Source organism: Sinocyclocheilus grahami, unplaced genomic scaffold (genome assembly GCF_001515645.1).
Source record: "Sinocyclocheilus grahami isolate Dianchi unplaced genomic scaffold, SAMN03320097.WGS_v1.1 scaffold1810.1, whole genome shotgun sequence".
NCBI classification, from domain to species: domain Eukaryota; kingdom Metazoa; phylum Chordata; class Actinopteri; order Cypriniformes; family Cyprinidae; genus Sinocyclocheilus; species Sinocyclocheilus grahami.
The window spans coordinates 88,328-109,491 of record NW_015506989.1 but is presented as its reverse complement, the minus strand read 5'-3'; the positions used below and the strand labels follow the sequence as shown (position 1 = coordinate 109,491).

At 42.7% G+C, this 21,164-nt stretch overlaps 4 protein-coding genes across 7 annotated transcripts in view; all 4 read left to right on the top strand.

Annotated features, from left to right (window-relative positions):
- Positions 1-184, top strand: part of LOC107572754 (verrucotoxin subunit beta-like) — a 6,496-nt gene extending 6,312 nt beyond the window's left edge. The window contains exon 4 of the mRNA XM_016259189.1: positions 138-184. Coding sequence (XP_016114675.1) covers positions 138-184 — 47 coding nt within the window. The remainder of the gene's footprint in view (positions 1-137) is intronic.
- A 755-nt stretch (positions 185-939) lies between these two features.
- Positions 940-4,146, top strand: LOC107572762 (interferon-induced very large GTPase 1-like). Its single transcript, XM_016259200.1, has one exon. It carries the CDS (start codon positions 968-970, stop codon positions 3,368-3,370), a length of 2,403 nt encoding a protein of 800 aa, XP_016114686.1. The 5' UTR covers positions 940-967; the 3' UTR covers positions 3,371-4,146.
- Positions 4,147-4,541: 395 nt separating this feature from the next.
- LOC107572760 (GTPase IMAP family member 4-like) lies at positions 4,542-11,716 on the top strand. 2 transcript variants are annotated; one of them, XM_016259199.1, is made up of 2 exons: positions 4,542-4,678; positions 9,912-11,716. In XM_016259199.1, the coding sequence occupies exons 1-2, from the start codon at positions 4,657-4,659 to the stop codon at positions 11,273-11,275; spliced, it is 1,386 nt and encodes a 461-aa protein (XP_016114685.1). In that variant the 5' UTR covers positions 4,542-4,656; the 3' UTR covers positions 11,276-11,716. The 2 variants fall into 2 exon arrangements, with proteins under 2 accessions (XP_016114685.1, XP_016114684.1); XM_016259198.1 differs by lacking the exon at positions 4,542-4,678 and adding an exon at positions 6,641-6,777.
- Positions 11,717-12,739: 1,023 nt separating this feature from the next.
- LOC107572757 (sterol regulatory element-binding protein 2-like) overlaps positions 12,740-21,164 on the top strand; it is a 12,423-nt gene continuing 3,998 nt past the window's right edge. The window contains exons 1-16 of one of the 3 annotated variants that reach the window (XM_016259194.1): positions 12,740-12,876; positions 13,836-13,971; positions 14,056-14,201; positions 14,289-14,441; positions 14,723-14,998; positions 15,076-15,190; positions 16,236-16,387; positions 18,633-18,831; positions 18,922-19,097; positions 19,180-19,429; positions 19,501-19,667; positions 19,745-19,916; positions 19,989-20,094; positions 20,282-20,391; positions 20,465-20,597; positions 20,676-20,841. In XM_016259194.1, coding sequence (XP_016114680.1) covers positions 12,748-12,876; positions 13,836-13,971; positions 14,056-14,201; positions 14,289-14,441; positions 14,723-14,998; positions 15,076-15,190; positions 16,236-16,387; positions 18,633-18,831; positions 18,922-19,097; positions 19,180-19,429; positions 19,501-19,667; positions 19,745-19,916; positions 19,989-20,094; positions 20,282-20,391; positions 20,465-20,597; positions 20,676-20,841 — 2,586 coding nt within the window. In that variant the 5' untranslated portion in view covers positions 12,740-12,747. The remainder of the gene's footprint in view (positions 12,877-13,835; positions 13,972-14,055; positions 14,202-14,288; positions 14,442-14,722; positions 14,999-15,075; positions 15,191-16,235; positions 16,388-18,632; positions 18,832-18,921; positions 19,098-19,179; positions 19,430-19,500; positions 19,668-19,744; positions 19,917-19,988; positions 20,095-20,281; positions 20,392-20,464; positions 20,598-20,675; positions 20,842-21,164) is intronic. The other 2 variants (XM_016259195.1, XM_016259193.1) reach the window with 2 other exon arrangements.

Below are 21,164 nucleotides of genomic sequence, written 5' to 3'. Positions count from 1 at the left end.
ACACGACAGATTGAGTTTCCTCTCTGGACATTCAGACAAATCAACGAGAGCTGGAAGATCAGAAACACCAACAATAAGTTCATCAGTCTAACCCAGCCGATCTACAAGGCAGAAACTCCAATGGGGTTTTTCTTCAGGTTTGGCTCTGTGTCTTCCTCCACGTCTCATTCACACGACAGATTGAGTTTCCTCTCTGGACATTCAGACAAATCAACGAGAGCTGGAAGATCAGAAACACCAACAATAAGTTCATCAGTCTAACCCAGCCGATCTACAAGGCAGAAACTCCAATGGTGTTTTTCTTCAGGTTTGGCTCTGTGTCTTCCTCCAAGTCTCATCTGATGAACAGTCTGATCAATGAGAAACACAACACGTTCTTCCACAGGAACTGCCCAGGCAGCAGCAGAACCAGAGTCCTGATGGATGGAGTGGTGGAGATCGCCTGGTTCTGTCCATCTGGGAGAAACACAGATAAATTCACTGACTGTGTTGCGTTCTGTAATCTTCATGGTGATGCAGGAGACCATGAGAAACAGCTGCAGATCCTTACTGAAATGAGCTCAGTCAATGTTGTTCTTCTGCCACGACTGGACAGGAATGATAGACATACAACAACAATCCAAAACCTATACAGGAGTGCAAAGCCACTCATTTACCTTTTTACTGAAGATGAATGTACTGTAACTGAGATAAAGAAAGGGAAATACAAAATCAGTTTGAAAGACCGGAATCAGTCAGATGTATCTGAAGAACTCAGAAAAACTATAAATGATTGTCTCTCAGAATCATCTTCTGCTTTCAGACTTGAAGATGTGTCCAAACACTCAGACATCAGAGTAGATGAGGAAGATGATGATGGCTGCAGGGGAGGAAGAGTAGCAGCACAGCAGATGATTCATTTACTGGAGAAGAAAGACCTGACGAAAACATGGAGGGAAGGAGACGACTGCAGGAGAAACTGGACGAGATGACAAAACTCGCTGCTAAAGAGGAAGTCTGTGATGCAGAATGTTTCAGTGATGTGATTAGATTTGATGTTCAGAAAGATGTGAAGTATATTCCTCAGCTCTGGGAGGGCAGCCCACCGATGGCTCCACCAAACACAAACTATTGTGAGAACATTCAAGAACTGAAGGAAACTATAATGTCTCGTGCCTCAGCATCACATGGAATGGTGCTGAATGACTTCAAAGATCATATTAAAGATCTCTGGGAGGCTTTACTGAATGAACGATTCGTCTTCAGATTCAGAAATGCTCTGGAGATCTCAGCTTACAGGAAACTAGAGACTGAATACAGCAAATGGTCCTGCAGTCTTCGCAGTGCCATGATGGAAACTGAGAACAAACTGCACAACAAAATAGAAAATGAAGTGATTCATGAGATTGATGAAACTGATCTTCACAGAGAACTGAAGAAGACCAGTGAAGAAGTGGAAAAATCAATGTCTGAATTCTTTGAGAAAGACAGAGATGCAGATAAACTGATTCAGTGGAAAACATCATTTGAAATCAAAATCAAATATGTTCTTGAAAACATTGTGAGAGAAACAAAGAGGAGATTAAATGAGATTCTTCAGCAGCGAGACATGAAGAAAAAGATTAATGCTCAGAGGACACGTCATGAAAACACTCTCTGTGAAAAGAGCAAAGAACTCACCTTTAAACTCAGAGACAAAGCAAATGATGAAGAAACACTGAAGAAAGAGTTTGATTTGTTTTGGAAACAGTGGATAAAGATGATCATCAGAGACACTCCTCCAATCAGAGACATTGACATAATGAGAGATGTGAAAATCCTCCTCAGTGACGTCTATGAAAGTCTTCCTGTAGATCACTGGAGGGAGAGCAGGGATATGTTCACTGTGTCTAGTTATTGTGATTATGTGCAGTTTAAGAGATCCAGTGGATTTAGAGGAGCTTTTACAAAGGTCTACAGATCAGCTAAAGAGGTGTCTCATGACATTCTATCTAGAGAGGATGAAGCCCAAATAAGATCATTAGTCACAGATGTTGTTCAGCAGACAGACAGAATGATTCAGTCATTTAACATTTCAAAGATGGGCTACAACATCAGCTGCATTCAACAACTCACAGATTACATCAGAGCAAGAGTAACAGAACATGAGGAAGGACAAGTGAAATATGTGTTTGAGAATGAATTCTTCATGCATTTGGTTCTGTCCATCTGTGAGAGAGCAAACAAGATGATCACTGACCAACACAGACTGTTCAGAGAAGCCAATGACCCTGTCCTCTATTTGGAGAAGAAGAGAGAAGAGTATTATAGTATTTTCCAGAAATACTGTCATGGAGCCGCATCAGCTGCTATTTTTGGAGAAATCATCTGTCAGAAACTGAAAGAGTCCATTGAGCAGAGCGTCTACAAGAGGACTGCCAGAGATATAGCAGATGAAATGAGATCAAACTGTGAATCACTGAATGGAAACAGATCCAATATGGAGAAACACATCTTGAAGAGACTGGCAGAAGAGGAGGATTTCAACAAATACATGAACTACATCAATAATCCCAGAGAGCACTTCAAGAGTTTCATCAGAGATGAAGTCAGTCGGTACATCACTGATCAGTTCAGTGTCAGTGTTGTACACAAGATGAAGAGGAACATTGAACTCCTGCAGCAGAAGATCATGAGAGCAGCTCGTGAATCTACTGAACATGTTCAAGAGAACAGAGGAGATACTGGTTTGTGGTTGAAGAGTTTCATACAGCAGCTCTCAGATGAGCTGATCTTCTCTGAAAAACACCTCAGTGGACTCAAACATGATGATGTTGAGGATTTCCAACTTGAAGATGTGATAAGACAAAAACTTCCTGCTATAGTGTCTGACATCAGCTGTAGATTCAACAGAAAGTCATTTCCAGTAAATTTGGATTATAAATTCAGACCAGATGAGCTTCTGATCAATCTCTTCTGTCAGTGCTGTTGGGTTCAGTGTCCGTTCTGTAAAGCTATCTGCACAAACACCACAGAAAACCATGATGGAGATCACAGTGTTGCTTTCCACAGAGTTACTGGAATTAATGGACATTTGTACAGAGGAACAACAAACTTGTGTATTAGCATCTGTACAACAGCAGTAGCAAGTGATCAATGTTTTTATCCCGAAGGATCAGATAAGTCAGTCCTCTATAGAGAGTACAGAAGAGCAGGAGGAGCTTATGCATACTGGAGCATCACCCCTGATCTCTCTGAACTGCCCTACTGGAAGTGGTTTGTGTGCAGATTCCAGAGAGATCTGGAGAAATACTACAATAACACATTTCAGGGGAGTGGTGAAATACCACATGCATGGAGAAGATACTCAAAACAGGATGCTATTGAGAGTTTGAATATAAGACTTTATTGAAGAAATGAAATCAGCTTGATTCACAGTTAAAATCATTGTTCTGTTCCTCACTTCAGTTTGAAATCCTCTCAACTCCACATAATATATCAGAGAGAGGTTCTGTTGAAGTGTTTGTTTTAAATGTCCTTCATACCAGTGTCTGTAACTTTATGACAACATATGTATGAACAAAATGTCTATTGTCTGACAATATACAGTAGATGTCGTTTTCTTTACATTGTAACAGTTTCACAGAAACTTACTGCATAACCTCGTGGCAACCATCATGTTTGCAAGAACTAGGTTTCTGGACATCTGCATGTATCTGATGGCATTAGAAATGATATTTGCTATGTTTTGTGTGCACTGTTGAAGAAAATTTGCAATTGTCCTGTCGCAAGTATGCCTTTTCCTTTAATGCAATACTTTTGTATTATAACCGAACACGTTATTGTATTTGTTTTGTTAAGAAAGTGGTTTATTAAGACACACCACACATGTTATTGTTCTAAGCCTTTATTGATCAAATGTTTGTAACATATATTAGCAAGAGTACAGCTAGAGATGAAACATGTATTAGCAAGAGCTTTGAAGAAAAGGGATGTTACCATTGACTTCTGAAGGCGTCAAAGAAGAAGAAAATTATAAAATGGAGGGTTTTTTATGAGAAACTTCGATAGGGAGATACTTCCAGACCTTTCACAAGACATTGGAATGCTTCTCAGCAGCCAAGCTTGCAAATCACATGCTTGTGTTTTTATTTCTGTTTTCATATTAGTATTTTGTATGTAAAGTGTTTGCCCTGTAGACAATAAAACTATAACTACGAAGCTCTCCTGCCAAAAGACTCAGATTTCTGAACTAGAGCCGAACAGACGTCTTCTGTGATCTATTTTGTAAGTATGAAAACTCAGATGCTTGTGAGATCGGACAGATTTGACTTACTTGAGAATAAATCAAATAAGGTAGAAGGTGTAGGAAAGCAAGCACCATAAAACCACACCACATGTTTCACTGTGATATTTATTGATGGGAGAATTAAAGAAGCCTTTCAAACCTGATTATTCACTGTTAAAAGTACTCATAATAGGCTGAGTGCACCTGCTGGTCAAAGCAGTGCAAATACAATGAAAATGCGTTCAAACGTGTAGCTGTGTTTTCAGTGTGTTGTCGTGCTGCTGTTCGCCGGAAGTAGACTCTCACTGATGACACTTGATCTTCCGCTTCCGCTACAACTGATAACAGAACAATAACAAACCCAGCGAAACTGGATAAAACTCCGTCAGTGTGGATCTGACAGCAGCATCATGTCTAGAAACGCTTTTCCAGGTGTGTACACATCAGTAAACCACTCATTAGCTACGCTGTGCGTGTGTTTGTTTGCGTCTAAACAGCTCAACTTTATTAGCAGTCTGTTTATGAACTTGTGTGCTTGATAACATGAGCTCATGATGATGAGAAATACATTATAGAAAACTTTCTGTCACACACAAACATCCTGCAGCTGTCTGGGAACGCTACTTGTGTAGTTTATGGTTATAATAGCCGATAAAACGTTACATTGGTACCTAAAATAACCAAACATCAACTATATACTACACACTGATGAGATCTGCAGTCAGGTATGTTCTGTTTTAGCGGCTGTTAGACAGAAAACAACATTGAACACACATTTTAGTACAAGTTCTTAAATTATATATTATTAGTTTATCCATATATATATATATATATATACACACACACATTTGTTGGCATATCAGTCTGATGTTGTTTATTATCAGTACTATATAAATATGTTTAAAAACATAAAAATATGTTTTTTAGCAAGGCATTTTAAAAAAACTAAGCTTGTCCTTTATATTATACATTGTTTTCTCTCTTAAAAGGCAAAAAAGCCCATTTAAATGATAGTATATAGCATACATTTCTGTAAAAAAAGAAACGAAAAGAAAAATCAGTCCTTTATTATTTATATATAATAATCCTTTTAAGACCCGTGTTCTGTCGAGTGGCTTGTTTATTTATTTGTTCCTATATCTTACATTTTGGCATGCTATCGATCTGATTCTGTTTATTATGAGTGTTATCAAATGACGTTTATTATCAGTTCTGTGAAAGTGCAGCTTGTTAAAAGCATATTCAAGGTGAGAGAACAATATATGTTCTTATTAAAATAATAGTTTTAATTAAACTGTTACAAAAGCAGCATTCTTTGTCAATAAAGGTACAACAATTTCATTCAATTTTTAGCAAGGATTTTTAAAAAACAAACAAGCAAAATGAAACTATCACTTGTACTGTGGTGTGTATTTATGTTATTTGAAATATTTTATAATATTATTATAATTATATATTATTTTTTATATTTTATTGTATTGTATATATCTTAAAAGGCACAAACCACATTGAATGTAGTATATACTATACGTTTCTGTAAAAAGAAATCATGTTTAATATATAAATATGATCAATAAAATGTTTTTTATTTACAATTCATTCAAAATTTTTAATTTTTTTAGCCAGAAGATTGCTGATCAACGTGCGCAGATTCCTCTGGTCCATCTGACTGTCCTGCTTGCATTGCTGAATTGAGGGTTTTTGAGCCTATTACGTCGACTATGCTGCAGGATATTGTGCAAAAAATGAAACCTACATTCTGTGCAAATTATTTCATACCTAGTCATTTGCTAAAGCAGACCTTTGATTGCATATCACTGAGTTTAGCACATCTGATTAACTAAAGTCTGTCTAGTGGAATATGTCCAAATATAGGCCATGACGAAATGCAGAATTATAGACCAATCTCTCAGCTGTGCTTTGCCTCAAAGATCTTAGAGAAAGTTGTATTGCAACAACTACTTTCATTTCTAAGCGAAAATTCTACAGGAGAAAGGTTTCAATCGGGGTTCAAAACATCCCACTGCACTGAGACAGCATTATTGAAAGTGTTAAGTGATATTTTCCTGGCCTTAGACAAAAGAGATGATGTTGGTTTGGTGTTGCTTGATTTGAGTGCAGCTTTTGACATGATTGACCATAACATCTTGAGAATAAATCAAATAAGGTAGAAGGTGTAGGAAAGCAAGCACCATAAAACCACACCACATGTTTCACTGTGATATTTATTGATGGGAGAATTAAAGAAGCCTTTCAAACCTGATTATTCACTGTTAAAAGTACTCATAATAGGCTGAGTGCACCTGCTGGTCAAAGCAGTGCAAATACAATGAAAATGCGTTCAAACGTGTAGCTGTGTTTTCAGTGTGTTGTCGTGCTGCTGTTCGCCGGAAGTAGACTCTCACTGATGACACTTGATCTTCCGCTTCCGCTACAACTGATAACAGAACAATAACAAACCCAGCGAAACTGGATAAAACTCCGTCAGTGTGGATCTGACAGCAGCATCATGTCTAGAAACGCTTTTCCAGGTGTGTACACATCAGTAAACCACTCATTAGCTACGCTGTGCGTGTGTTTGTTTGCGTCTAAACAGCTCAACTTTATTAGCAGTCTGTTTATGAACTTGTGTGCTTGATAACATGAGCTCATGATGATGAGAAATACATTATAGAAAACTTTCTGTCACACACAAACATCCTGCAGCTGTCTGGGAACGCTACTTGTGTAGTTTATGGTTATAATAGCCGATAAAACGTTACATTGGTACCTAAAATAACCAAACATCAACTATATACTACACACTGATGAGATCTGCAGTCAGGTATGTTCTGTTTTATGGGCTGTTAGACAGAAAACAACATTGAACACATTTTAGTACAAGTTCTTAAATTATATATTATTAGTTTATCCATATATATATATATATATATATACACACACACATTTGTTGGCATATCAGTCTGATGTTGTTTATTATCAGTACTATATAAATATGTTTAAAAACATAAAAATATGTTTTTTAGCAAGGCATTTTAAAAAAACTAAGCTTGTCCTTTATATTATACATTGTTTTCTCTCTTAAAAGGCAAAAAAGCCCATTTAAATGATAGTATATAGCATACATTTCTGTAAAAAAAGAAACGAAAAGAAAAATCAGTCCTTTATTATTTATATATAATAATCCTTTTAAGACCCGTGTTCTGTCGAGTGGCTTGTTTATTTATTTGTTCCTATATCTTACATTTTGGCATGCTATCGATCTGATTCTGTTTATTATGAGTGTTATCAAATGACGTTTATTATCAGTTCTGTGAAAGTGCAGCTTGTTAACAGCATATTCAAGGTGAGAGAACAATATATGTTCTTATTAAAATAATAGTTTTAATTAAACTGTTACAAAAGCAGCATTCTTTGTCAATAAAGGTACAACAATTTCATTCAATTTTTAGCAAGGATTTTTAAAAAACAAACAAGCAAAAAAAAAACTATCACTTGTACTGTGGTGTGTATTTATGTTATTTGAAATATTTTATAATATTATTATAATTATATATTATTTTTTATATTTTATTGTATTGTATATATCTTAAAAGGCACAAACCACATTGAATGTAGTATATACTATACGTTTCTGTAAAAAGAAATCATGTTTAATATATAAATATGATCAATAAAATGTTTTTTATTTACAATTCATTCAAAATTTTTAATTTTTTTAGCCAGAAGATTGCTGATCAACGTGCGCAGATTCCTCTGGTCCATCTGACTGTCCTGCTTGCATTGCTGAATTGAGGGTTTTTGAGCCTATTACGTCGACTATGCTGCAGGATATTGTGCAAAAAATGAAACCTACATTCTGTGCAAATTATTTCATACCTAGTCGTTTGCTAAAGCAGACCTTTGATTGCATATCACTGAGTTTAGAACATCTGATTAACTGAAGTCTGTCTAGTGGAATATGTCCAAATATAGGCCATGACGAAATGCAGAATTATAGACCAATTTCTCAGCTGTGCTTTGCCTCAAAAATCTTAGAGAAAGTTGTATTGCAACAACTACTTTCATTTCTAAGCGAAAATTCTACAGGAGAAAGGTTTCAATCGGGGTTCAAAACATCCCACTGCACTGAGACAGCATTATTGAAAGTGTTAAGTGATATTTTCCTGGCCTTAGACAAAAGAGATGATGTTGGTTTGGTGTTGCTTGATTTGAGTGCAGCTTTTGACATGATTGACCATAACATCCTCATCTCCCGTCTTGAACAGTTAGTAGGGCTAAAGGGTACAGTCCTGAAATGGTTTCAGTCCTATTTGAGCAGTAGATGTTTTTCAGTTAATTATAATAATCAAATCTCTGGTAAAAAAACATCTTCCTTGGGGGGTTCCACAAGGCTCTATCCTTTCTCCTATACTTTTTTTCTCTATACTTGCTCCCCCTGGGCAGCATTTTTAGAAAGTACGATGTATCTACAAATGTATCTACCAATCAGACATTCCACTCATTTCTGGAGTGTTTAAAGGATATAAAAAATTGGTTGTCGAAATTTTTTTTAATGCTAAATGAGGAAAAAACAGAGGTCATTGTTTTTAGCCACCCAAATAACTCCACAAAAAATGTATTAGATGCGAGCCCTCTGGCACCGTATTTGAAAAAAACAGTAAGAGATTTAGGCTTCCTAATTGACGATAACCTAAAATTAGATAAGCAAATTAATTCCACTCCGTTTATTAGCCAAAGTTAAACCGTTCTTAACAAACTCAGACTCTGAAAGAGTAATCCATGTCTTTATTCTATCACGGCTGGATTTCTGTAATTCTTTGTAATCAGGCATCACCGCCACATCTTTGTCTCGACTACAATCAGTACAAAATGCTGCGGCGAGGTTACTAAAAAAGGCAAAGAAATATGAATCAATCACCCCTGTGTTAGTTTCTTTAAATTGGCTCCCAGTCCATTTTAGAATTAAATATAAAATTTTACTGTTCGTGTTCAAATCTTTAAAGAACCAGGCCCCATTGTATTTGGCAAACTTTTAATCCCATATAATCCTCCTAGAACATTACGATCAGAGAATCAAAAATTACTTGTAGTGCCTAGAACAAATCGCCTACATAAAGGCGATCGGGCCTTCGCTGTGATAGGGCCGAGACTTTGGAATGAGTTGCCCCTGCCGATCAGATCTGCCAAATCACTGTACATTTTTAAGAATCTGTTGAAAGCACATCTAATGTTGGTAGCATACAATGATTGAGGTGGTATTTTATATGCCGATGTGGTGTTTTATGTTGTCGATGTTTGTTTTTATTCTTGTACTTTTTATGTAAAGCACTTTGGTTCAACCTCGGTTGTGTTTTAAATGGTGCTATATAAATAAAGAAACAAGAAACAATTATTTCTTATAATTATTTATACATTTTTTACTTATTTTTTGTTTTAATCCCTATTTTCTGTTAAGACAAGTATTCATAGTTTTGTGTGTGTGTGTGTTGTATTGTGTATTTCAATAGTCCAGTTCCTTTAAAGTGCAATACTTCAAAAAAAACTTAACAATATTTGAAAGCAATTTTTAAAAGATGTTTGTTGGGCCCCAGACAGGTTTACTACATTCTTTGGCATGTTGAAATAAAGATAATGATGAAGTGAACTCTGGTTCTGATTCTAGATCAGTCGAGTGGAGAGGAGGCATTCGGATCCGAGGAAGAGGAAGAGCGCGACAGAGCGGAGCTGAGGCTCGTTCTGATTGGCCGCACAGGCTCAGGCAAGAGTGCCACAGGAAACACCATCCTAGGACGACGTCACTTCCTGTCCGCGCTGAGGGCGGGTTCGGTGACACGCGTGTGTGAGTGCGGCCGAACGGACGAGGATTCCAGCGGGACGATGACGAGCATCCTCATTGTAGACATGCCAGGATTCGGTGACACCCGGCTCGACACGACTAGCGTTCACGCAGAAATCGCGAAGTGCATTGCACTCACGGCTCCCGGGCCGCACGCCTTCCTGCTGGTGATCCCGCTCGGACGATACACGGTGGACGAAGATCAGGCCGTTGCGCAAATGCTGCGCGTGTTTGGCCAAGAGGCGCTCCGCCACACGGTGGCGCTGTTCACGCGCGGAGACGAGCTGGACGATGACGGCGGGATCGAGAGTTTCCTCGAATCGGCTCCGGAGCGACTGAAGATCCTTCTGCGCGAATGCGGTGGACGCTACTGCATCTTCAACAACCGCGCGCCAGAGAACCGTGCGCAAGTGAACGCACTGCTAACGATAGTGGATAGCATGGGCGGAGCTTGTTACACCAACAGCGTGTTTCTGCACGCCGATCGCGCAATACGTGACGAGCAGCGGCGGCGCGGTCACAGCAGACGCCAGGCCCTGCGATCCGCGCTCAGTCGCGTCCGAAGCGAAGTCGCGCTCTCCGGGAAAGTTCTGGAGCATGTGAAAGTGCTAGTCGCGGCGGGAGCCACCGGGATGGCGGTAGGAGCTGTTTTCGGAGCCGCAGCTCCTTTGTCAATCGCGGCAGGAGTCTCCGTGATGGGCGGCGGATCAGCGGCGGGAAGCGCAATAGTAGCGGCGGTAACCGGAAAGAGCGCGATGGCTCTGGGAGCAGCGACGGGCGGCGTTTTGGGAGGATCGGTGGGAGCGCTAGCAGGCGCGGAGGCCGCGGGAACGAGAGAGGCCGCGCTGGAAGCAATGCAGCAGGTGGGCGTGGTCGGCGCTGCGGTGGTGGGCGTGGCTGCAGGAGTGGGTGGAGCTGTAGGGGCGGGGTCAGCATTGGGGGCGGTGCTACAGGGAGGAGCAATAACTGCTGGCGAAACAGTTGCATCAAATGCGGTGGTTGCCGCGGGTAATGCCGGCGTGGGAACAACCGCGCGCATCCTGAGCACCGTCGGCGAGATCGGAAGAGCGGCGGCGGGAATCGCACTGGCCGGAGGACTGGTGATCCGAGTGGTGAAGGAGAAAGTTCGGTCCGCTTCGGAAAACAGCTTCACTGAACGCAGCTCCTACGAGGTCCACTGGAACAAGTGAGCGATGCAGACACAGCGTTTGGAGCGCAGTGCTAATGTTTACGATTTGCGCTGCATTGAGTTACGAGCGCTGTGAGAAATTATACGGAGCACAATCAGCTCTAATTTTCACTGCAGTGAATGAATTACTAAACATGTATTAAACATAAAGCTTATTTGATGTGTTCGGAATTTTTTACCAGTTTTTACTTGTTAAAAGAAACCTGCGCAGTCGCGTTCAGTTACGAAGCTCATTTACAGTTAAACATGCTGTGTATTGAACAAACATTTAGTGCTCTTAAAGCTGACCTGCTCAGTATTGCTGTGTGTTTAAATGGATCCTGACGGGTGTGAGATGATTGAGTTTGGACTGGTTTCGTGAGATCAGTACATGTGTGAGTTTCACTGAACACTGTGTGTTTGTTTTCTGAAGCTGTCGAACACAAATAAACACATGAATTATCCCAGACTTGTTTTGATTTATGACACCAGCACTTCAGTCTCAAAAATCTGCTATTATTTCATCAATCAAAGCCATACGTATGTTTAATGTGACATTATAATGAGATTTATGTTTGTTATTTAACTACCGAGGAAACACAAAGTAATGTTTTTCATTATTATTATTACAGAATATTAGTTATATTTCACATTTATAAGAGAACAGTTAGAATAGCTGAGTTTAACTTAATCAAATGACTAAACATTAAAATATAATATATGTTAAGTAATAAATGTAATACAAATGCTTTATTTTACTATCAGAAACCATATATTTAATATTGTTATAATACAGAAAGCAACCTAGAATCTAAGTTATAGTATGAATTCTTATAAAATAGGTAATATGTTACTAATATTAACAATAAAACTTATCTTCCAAATGTCAACATTCGTGTCCCGTTGAAGGACTTTTATTGTTTGCATTGTTTGTTATCAAATTGACATTGTGTTTATGATTAGTTGTCTCAAGATTAAGACAATATATGCATGCAGGGAATAGCATACTTAAAATAGGAACTAGTTGTTTCATAACTTTTCCTAATCTGACAACTGATTACAAAAGAAGATGCTAGTTTGATAGCATAACGATACAAACATTTGAAGTGATGATGATTTAACTTCAACAACAAAGACACTCTTCTTCAGTCATATTTACATATTCTTCTGACCGCTCATTAAATATTCATTAGCAGGCTCCATTCACTCGGAGCGTCCTGGGCGGGGTTTACTCAGAGGGGCGGGTCAAATGCAAATGCTCATCGACGTACAATCAGGCCACGCTCAAGCGAGCGCTCTGATTGGTCGACGGCGCCACAGCCGAGCGCTGTTTGTGAAGGACGTCAGTGCCGGAGCGCAAGATGGCCGCGTTCGGTCGGTAAAAGCGGTCGAGCGACACCGGAACCGAGGGAACCGGGCCCGTGATTCCGAAAGGCGAGCGACGCGACGGAGACACGCGAGGATGGACGCCGTCCCTGGAAGCCCCGCCCACAGATGGCTCCCAGCGCCATACTGACGCCCCCACACACACCCATACAGACCAGCAGCCAGACACAGATGCAGATGCAAACACAGACACGCACACCGCCGCTGCTGCAGCCACGACCGCAGCCCATCACACAGGTGAGCCTGACCATACCCCTTTACAAATGACATCACCTCACATTGACATGCCCCTCACTCTCTGACCACACCCCCTTACACTCTAAACACTAATCATCACACACAGACTATCACACAGGTGAGCCTGACCATACCCCTTTACAAATGACATCACCTCACATTGACATGCCCCTCACTCTCTGACCACACCCCGTTACACATGACAACACCTCACATTGACACGCCCCTCACTCTCTGACCACACCCCGTTACACATGACAACACCTCACATTGACACGCCCCTCACTCTCTGACCACACCTCCTTACACTCTAAACCCAAATCATCACACACAGCCAATCACACGGGTAAGCCTGACCCCTCCCCGTCACTCTCTGACCACACCCCGTTACACATGACAACACCTCACATTGACACGCCCCTCACTCTCTGACCACACCTCCTTACACTCTAAACACAAATCATCACACACAGCCAATCACACGGGTAAGCCTGACCACACCCGTCACTCTCTGACCACACCCCGTTACACATGACAACACCTCACACTGACACGCCCTCACTCTCTGACCACACCTCCTTACACTAAACACAAATCATCATACACAGCCAATCACACAGGTAAGCCTGACCACACCCTCTCACTCCCTGACCACACCCCCTTAAACATGACAATACCTCACATTGACACGCCCCTCACTCTCTGACCACACCCCCTTACACTCTAAACACAAATCATCACACATGCCAATCACACAGGGGAGCCTGACCACACCCCTTACACATGACAACACCTCACATTGACACGCCCCTCACTCTCTGACCACACCCCCTTACATGTGACCACACCCCCTCCCATTCTGACCACACCTCATTTTTACGTCTGGATTCTGTGATTTCTCATGTGTTTTGATTTGACTCGGTCACTCCTCACGCCATGCTCTGATTGGCTGTCCTCAGGTGCAGACGCAGGCGTTCCCCATGCAGACGCTGGCGCATCCGCAGACGGTGATGATCGCGCCGACCGCCACGCCGACACACAGATTCATCCAGAACCAGGTGATCTGCCAGCAGAACCCCGGTGCCGGCTTCCAGGGTGAGGACTCGCACACACACACACTCACTATATACACACACACACACACACACACACACTCTCACGCAGTTGTGTCTCTCTCAGTCCTCCAGCCGCAGATGCAGAGCATCATGACGTCACCGCAGGTCCAGCAGATGACCATCCAGCACCAGCGGCTGCTGACTCCATCCGGTCAGACCTTCCAGACGCTGTCCACCGCGCCGGTCCACACCGTATCGCAGCAGGTGCCTGTACGTCTCACACACACGCTCACTGCAGTCTGTCATTATTGTGTTGTATGATGTTATGTGTGACGCTGCGCTCTGATTGGCCGTCAGGTGCTGCTGCACCAGCCGCAGATCCTGAAGACGGACTCTCTGGTTCTGACCACGCTCAAACCGGACGGGACGCAGGTGCTGTCGACTGTCCAGAACACGCCGGGCATCACCACGCTCACGGCACCCATCCAGACCACCGCGCTGCAGGTTCCTGTACGTCACTCACACACACTACAGTCGGGATACACTGACAGAAACATCATAGAGCAATCAGTACAACTGTTGTTGTAATTTATTGGCAAGCCAGAATGTGCACCCATCAACAGAAACATACATTAGCCCAACCCTGTGTGGTTTACGTGTTGCTATTTTTAACAAACCATATTACAGATGCCTTGTCAGATTTAAGATAAACCGCTGTCTATCTATCTATCTATCTATCTATCTATCTAAATCCCTTTCATGGTTCTGAATGTCGTGGCTCTCTTTCGCAGACACTGATGGGCAGCAACATTTTGACCACCGTTCCCATGGTGATTGGAGGTGGAGACAAGCTGCCAATCAAGCAGCTCTCCTCGGGCACCGCCCACACGGGGGGCGGGGCCAGGGTGGGCATGGAACAAGGCGCGGCCGTTACTGCGGGAACGGGAGGAGTCGTGAAGGAGGGTGAGAGACGGACGACACACAACGTCATCGAGAAACGCTACCGATCGTCCATCAATGACAAAATCCTGGAGCTGCGCAACCTCGTGATGGGCAGCGATGCCAAGGTGTGTGCACCACATTGCATGCTGGGATGTGTGGAGCCCAGGTGACTGTCTGACAGTCTGTTTGATGTGATTGACAGATGCACAAGTCTGGCGTTCTGCTTAAAGCCATCGACTACATCAAATACCTGCAGCAGGTGAACCATAAGCTCCGACAGGAGAACCTGACGCTCAAGATGGCCAGTCACAAGAACAGTGAGTCACATGACATGCCCGGCTTTGCTGCTTCTCCCCAAACTCAGCTTTGTTTTTTTCTAAAATTTACTGTTTAATAGTATTTTTAAGAATTGTGTAATTTATTACAATTTTAATAATAATAAGGCCCTATGAAATCTGACCCCCCCCCACCCCCAAATTCATTTTTCTGAAATTCTGTTGTCTTTTTTTTTTTATTTCCAATTTCATTATAAAGGTAAATTCATTAAATTAAATAAATTACATTTTAATAATCACAAGGATTTTCTGGATTCTGTGTTAATGATTTAATACAAATGTATTATTAAAAATGATGGATAACAAATGCATAAAACTGAACAATTTAATTAATATTTTAAAATGTAATCAAATCAAATGCTGGACAACAGAGCTGTATTAATTAAATTAAAATTAAAACATGGATAAAAATCGTGTAATATTAAATAATATTATTTTTATTATTATTATATATTATTATAAATGTATTTTGCTAATATTTGTATTGCAATTTGACTTTGATTAATTGTACATCCCTACTTCTGCTTTGTTAATTTATAAATATTTAATAAATAATGTATAAAATTAATGCATTTACCTTCTCATTTATGCATTGGGCAAGTGACTTACATTGCATTTTATTAGAAAAGGGTTTAGAGATCTCTAATTATTGGGGGGACTAGCCCCCTCAGTGTCTATGGTGGTTACTGCCCTGATCAGACATGAAAATATGTTGTGGCACTATTGTGCAGTCAGTAACGTTAATGCTTTACGTGACATAATGCTAACATAACGAAAACTCTTCGTTTGAAGGGCTATCTGGCCCTTCCCTCTACCCCTACCCCTCCAACCAAAAGAGAATCGAGACACCCCTACCCCTTCACATGAACGCGCCAAAGGAAGGGGTAGAATTGGGCCTTACTAATATAAATTTTTGATTTATCTATACGAAATTAGCTTTATTTGTATCTTTTTTTTTGTATACTAAACTTTATTTTGATGGCTGGATTTGACGATTGCGTCCTGTGTATGTCTATCTCTCTCATAGAGATGGTGTGTCTCTCTGATGATGTGGATCTGAAGCCGGAGATGGTCTTTATTTCTCCTCCTCCGTCAGAGTCGGGCTCCAGCTCTCCCCCTCAGCTCTCGCCCTTCTGCGTCGACTCGGAGCCGGGCAGCCCGCTGCTTGAGCATGAGACGGTGAGACACGCAGACTCCGCCCCCTCAGTTAATTTTCAAAACGGAGCACAGACTCCACACCCTCACTTCATATTTACACCAGAGCACAGACTCCACCTTCTCGCTTCATATTTACATTAGAACACAGACTCCCCCCTCTCACTTCATATTCAAATCAGAGCATGGACTCCACCCCCTCAATTCATATTTACATTAGAACACAGGCTCCACCCCCTCACTTCATATTCAAATCAGAGTACAGACTCCACCCCCTCACTTCATATTCAAACTAGAGCACAGACTCCACCACCTCACTTCATATTCAAATCAGAGTGCAGACTCCACCCCCTCACTTCATATTTACATTAGAACACAGGCTCCAACCCCTCACTTAATATTCAAACTAGAGCACAGACTCCACCACCTCACTTCATATTCAAATCAGAGTACAGACTCCACCCCCTCACTTCATATTCAAACTAGAGCACAGACTCCACCACCTCACTTCATATTCAAATCAGAGCACAGACTCCACCCCCTCACTTCATATTCAAATCAGAGTACAGACTCCACCCCCTCACTTCATATTCAAACTAGAGCACATACTCCACCCCCTCACTTCATATTCAAATCAGAGTACCCTATGGGACTCCGACTTCACGAGACTAACGATGAACATAGACAACAGAGAGAGAATTAAATTCAGCACTTTTATTTCCAACATGCACTCATTCATGGCTGCATATTATTTAAATCAGGCAAAGTTACGTCTTTATTAGGACAGGACTTGACGGATTATTTTACATGACTCCGTGAGTTGGTCTCTATTTTTTCGAGCCAAGCTGCATAAACTACATATCAGGCATTTATTTAATGCATCTAATTTGTGCATAAATGGCTGTTATGTTAAATAAAGTTTACTAACTTCAGCAAATCAAGTACCTGCACGCTGTTGTTGTTGTCTCGTCTCCCCTCAGATGTGCTACAATGGCGATCCTGCGCGCAATTCTCAAAACACCCACAAGATGCGGCATTTATCAGTGAATCCAATATTACAAAACCGATATCCGATTATGGTAAAATGCTTAAATATTGGGAAAATATCGGTAAATCGATATATCTCTAACACAGGGTCCACCCCCTCACTTCATATTCAAATCAGAGCACAGACTCCACCCCCTCACTTCATATTTACATTAGAACACAAGGCAAGGCAAGTTTATTTGTATAGCACATTTCATACACAATGGTAATTCATAGTGCTTTGCATAAAAGAAAAAAAAAATCACAACAATAAAACAAGGAATTTAAAAACAGTTAAGAATAGAAAAAGATTATACATAAAATATAGTGGAATCAGTTCGGACATTGCACAGTGCTCATTCAGTAAATGCACAGCCAAACAGATGAGTTTTGAGTCTGCATTTAAATGTGACTAATATTTTAGCACATCTGATTCCAACTGCGGGCGGCATAATAACTAAAAGCGGACTCCCCTTGTTTTGTGTGAACCCTTGGTATTTCTAACTGACTCGATCCTAATGATCTGAGTGATCTGTTAGGTTTATAATCAGTGAACATATCTGCTATGTATTTAGGTCCTAGGCCATTGAGTGATTTATAAACTAGTAAAAGTACTTTAAAATCAATCCTAAATAAGGCATGAACAAGTTTCTCCAAGGCTTGACTGGAAACAAAACATCTCATTCTTGCAATGTTTTTGAGATGATAGTATCATCAGCATAGCTGTGATAGGCAATTTGGTTCTTTCTCATTATTTGACTTAGTGGGAGCATATACAGGCTAAACAAGAGCGGTGCAAGAATTGAGCCTTGTGGGACTCCGCATGTCATGGATGTCCACTTAGACGTATGCTCTCCTATACTCACATAATAACCTCTCCCTTCTAAGTTTGACCTGAACCATTTGATTACCATCCCAGAAAGCCCGACCCAGTTTTCCAGTCTCTCGAGAAGTATGTTATGATCGACCGTGTCAAACGTAGCACTGAGATCTAGTAGTACCAGCACTGATATTTTGCCAGATTCAGAATTTAAGCGAATATCATTTATTATCTTAATGAGCGCTGTCTCTGTGCTGTGATGCGGTCGGAAACCAGATAAAAAAAATTCCAGGTATCCATTTGAGTTTAAGTATTTGTTCACAAGGTCCACCCCCTCACTTCAGATTTAAACCAGAACATAGGCTCCGCCCCCTCAAATCAGAGTGCAGGCGTCAGTCTGATCCGCGTGTGTGTGTGTTTCAGGTGAAGAGCGAGCCGGACTCGCCATCATCAGTGGGAGTGCTGGACCGCTCGCGTCTGCTGCTCTGCACGCTCACCTTCCTCTGTCTGTCGCTCAACCCTCTTCCGTCTCTGCTGGGGTCCGAGGAGAGCACCGGGCTGGCGGCTGCGCACGGATCCTCGCGCTCGCTCTTCTCTCTGTCCGCGCAGACGCAGAGCTTCGGTGAGTCACGTGACCCGCTCACACAATCATCACACGACTGAGTGATCCGCTCTGACAATAATGTCACGTGTGTGTCCATCCATCTGTCAGGGACGTGGCTGTGGTGTGTGTTGCCATGGTTCCTGGTGTGGGTCCTGAGCGGAGCGGGCGTGGTCTGGGGGTGTGTCCGTGTGCTGTACCTGTGGGAGCCGGTCACGCCCCTTCACTCGCCCACGTCAGTGCGCTTCTGGAGACACAGGAAACAGGCCGACCTGCAGCTGTACCGGGTAAACACACAAACATACACACACACACACACACACACACGCACTATAGAGTTGATGATCATGTGTTGTGTGTGTGTCTCAGGGCGATTATGCGGCAGCCGCGGTCAGTCTGCACACCTGTCTGTCCGTCTTGTCCAGAGTGCTGCCCTCCTCCACCCTCGACCTCATCTGCTCGCTCTCCTGGAACCTGATTCGCTACTGGCTGCAGAAACCCGCCCCCCTGGGCTGGCTGGTGCGTCTGGTTGGAGGAAGACACGAGGGGGAGGAGTCACAGACCAGCTCACGCGACGCCGCGCTGGTGTATCACCAACTCAACCAGCTGCAGCTCACAGGTGTGCGTGTGTGTGTATGTGTGTGTGCGTGTGTGTGTGTGTGTTACAATGTTAGTGTGTGTGTGTTTCAGGTAAGCTGGAGCGGCGGCCGCTCTGGGGTGTGTGTGTGTCTCTGACCGCTGTGAATCTGAGCGAGAGCGCGGAGGGGAAGATACCAGTCGCTCAGCGGATCCAGATCTTTGTGACGGCAGCCATCAGTCTGAGAGCTGCACTGGGGAAACACCTCACCTGTCTGCCCGTGAGCATCACACACACACTCATAACACACATGTAAACACCACACACACCCTTATAAACCTGCTGTCTGTGTGTCAGGGTTACCTGCTGAGCTGTGCTGAGGCTCTGGCCTGTCAATCAGACTTCAAGCCCCTCCCAGACTGCCTGCGCTGGATCTTCACGCCGCTGGGCCGCCAGTTCTTCCTGAGCTGTGATTGGTCAGTGAGGGCGGAGAGCAGCGAGCAGATCTTCACGTCTCAGAGAGATCAAGGTAAGAGTGACGGACCGCTCGATGGCTGTCTGAGTGTCCAGATGCAGGACTAACACGTGTGTGTGTCTCTAGCGGATCCCATCGCACAGCTGCACCGCTGCTTCTGTGAGAAGCTCCTGGAGAGAGCAGTGCACACGCTGATCGAGCCGCAGAGCAGCAAACACACAGAGGATGCTGGGTAAAACACACACACACAGACCTGTTTACAAAAACACACGATGGGTAAAAAAACGCACAGGGTCCACAACTAACTACATCAGCAAGTGGAATGAAACAAATCAGATCACAATTTTTCTGATTAAAATAATTCTAATTACTAGTAATTCTTCTATTCTAAAAGTGTGTTCCTGTCATGTCTCCTGCAGGGAGTTCACGGGTGTTTTGGAGTTTCTGCAGCTGTTGAACAGCTGTACTGAAGACTCCGCCCCCTCCACCGCCCCCTTCCCTGCGCTGGCCAATCAGAGCTCAATGCCAGGTGTGTGTCAGTGCCTCAGTGGTGTGTTAATGCGTCCTCACACGCTGACGTGTTGTGTCTCTCGTCTCTGCAGTCAGGGACTCCGTGTGCCGCTGGTGGGCATCGGTGCTGAAGGCTGCGGTTCATTGGCTGCAAGGTGATGATGCGTTGGTGAGGTCACTGCTGGCAGAGGCAGAGCGGATGCCCAGAGCACTGCACACGCTGGAGTGAGTGTTTACCCGTCTGAATGTGTGTTCATAGTCACGAATCTCCAGTCTAACAGCATGCGTGTGTGTGTGTGTCAGTCACCCGCTGCCGAAGGCCGTCCTGGCACTGTGTAAGGCTATGCAGATGAGTGTGAGTCCGCAGAAGAGCGAGGGAGTTGTCAGCTGCCTCAGTCACTGCCAGCGTGCCAGCGCGCACCTGCACTTCAGTGTGTGTCAGTCTCACAACAACACCTGGCTGCACAAGGTACACACCTGTACTGCACCTACACACATTTATACACTTACATACACACACTCACACTGCACTTATACACACTGCACTCATACACACTGCACTCACACACACACTGCACTCACACACACACTGCACTCACACTCATACTGACACACATACTCATACACATTGCACTCACACACACTGCACTCACTTACACTGCACTCACATACTCACACTGCACTCACACACACACTGCACTCACACACTCACTGCACTGCACTGCACTTATACACATGCACTAACAAACACTGCACTTATACACACTGCACTCACACACACACTGCGCTCAC

What these genes read in the sequence shown, in the direction of transcription:
- LOC107572762 (XM_016259200.1), top strand. Translation starts at nt 968, where the DNA reads ATGACAAAACTCGCTGCTAAAGAGGAAGTCTGTGATGCAGAATGTTTC.
- LOC107572760 (XM_016259199.1), top strand. Translation starts at nt 4,657, where the DNA reads ATGTCTAGAAACGCTTTTCCAG. An exon ending in GTCTAGAAACGCTTTTCCAG is followed by an intron (nt 4,679 to 9,911) that starts GTGTGTACACAT and finishes TTCTGATTCTAG; the next exon opens with ATCAGTCGAGTGGAGAGGAG.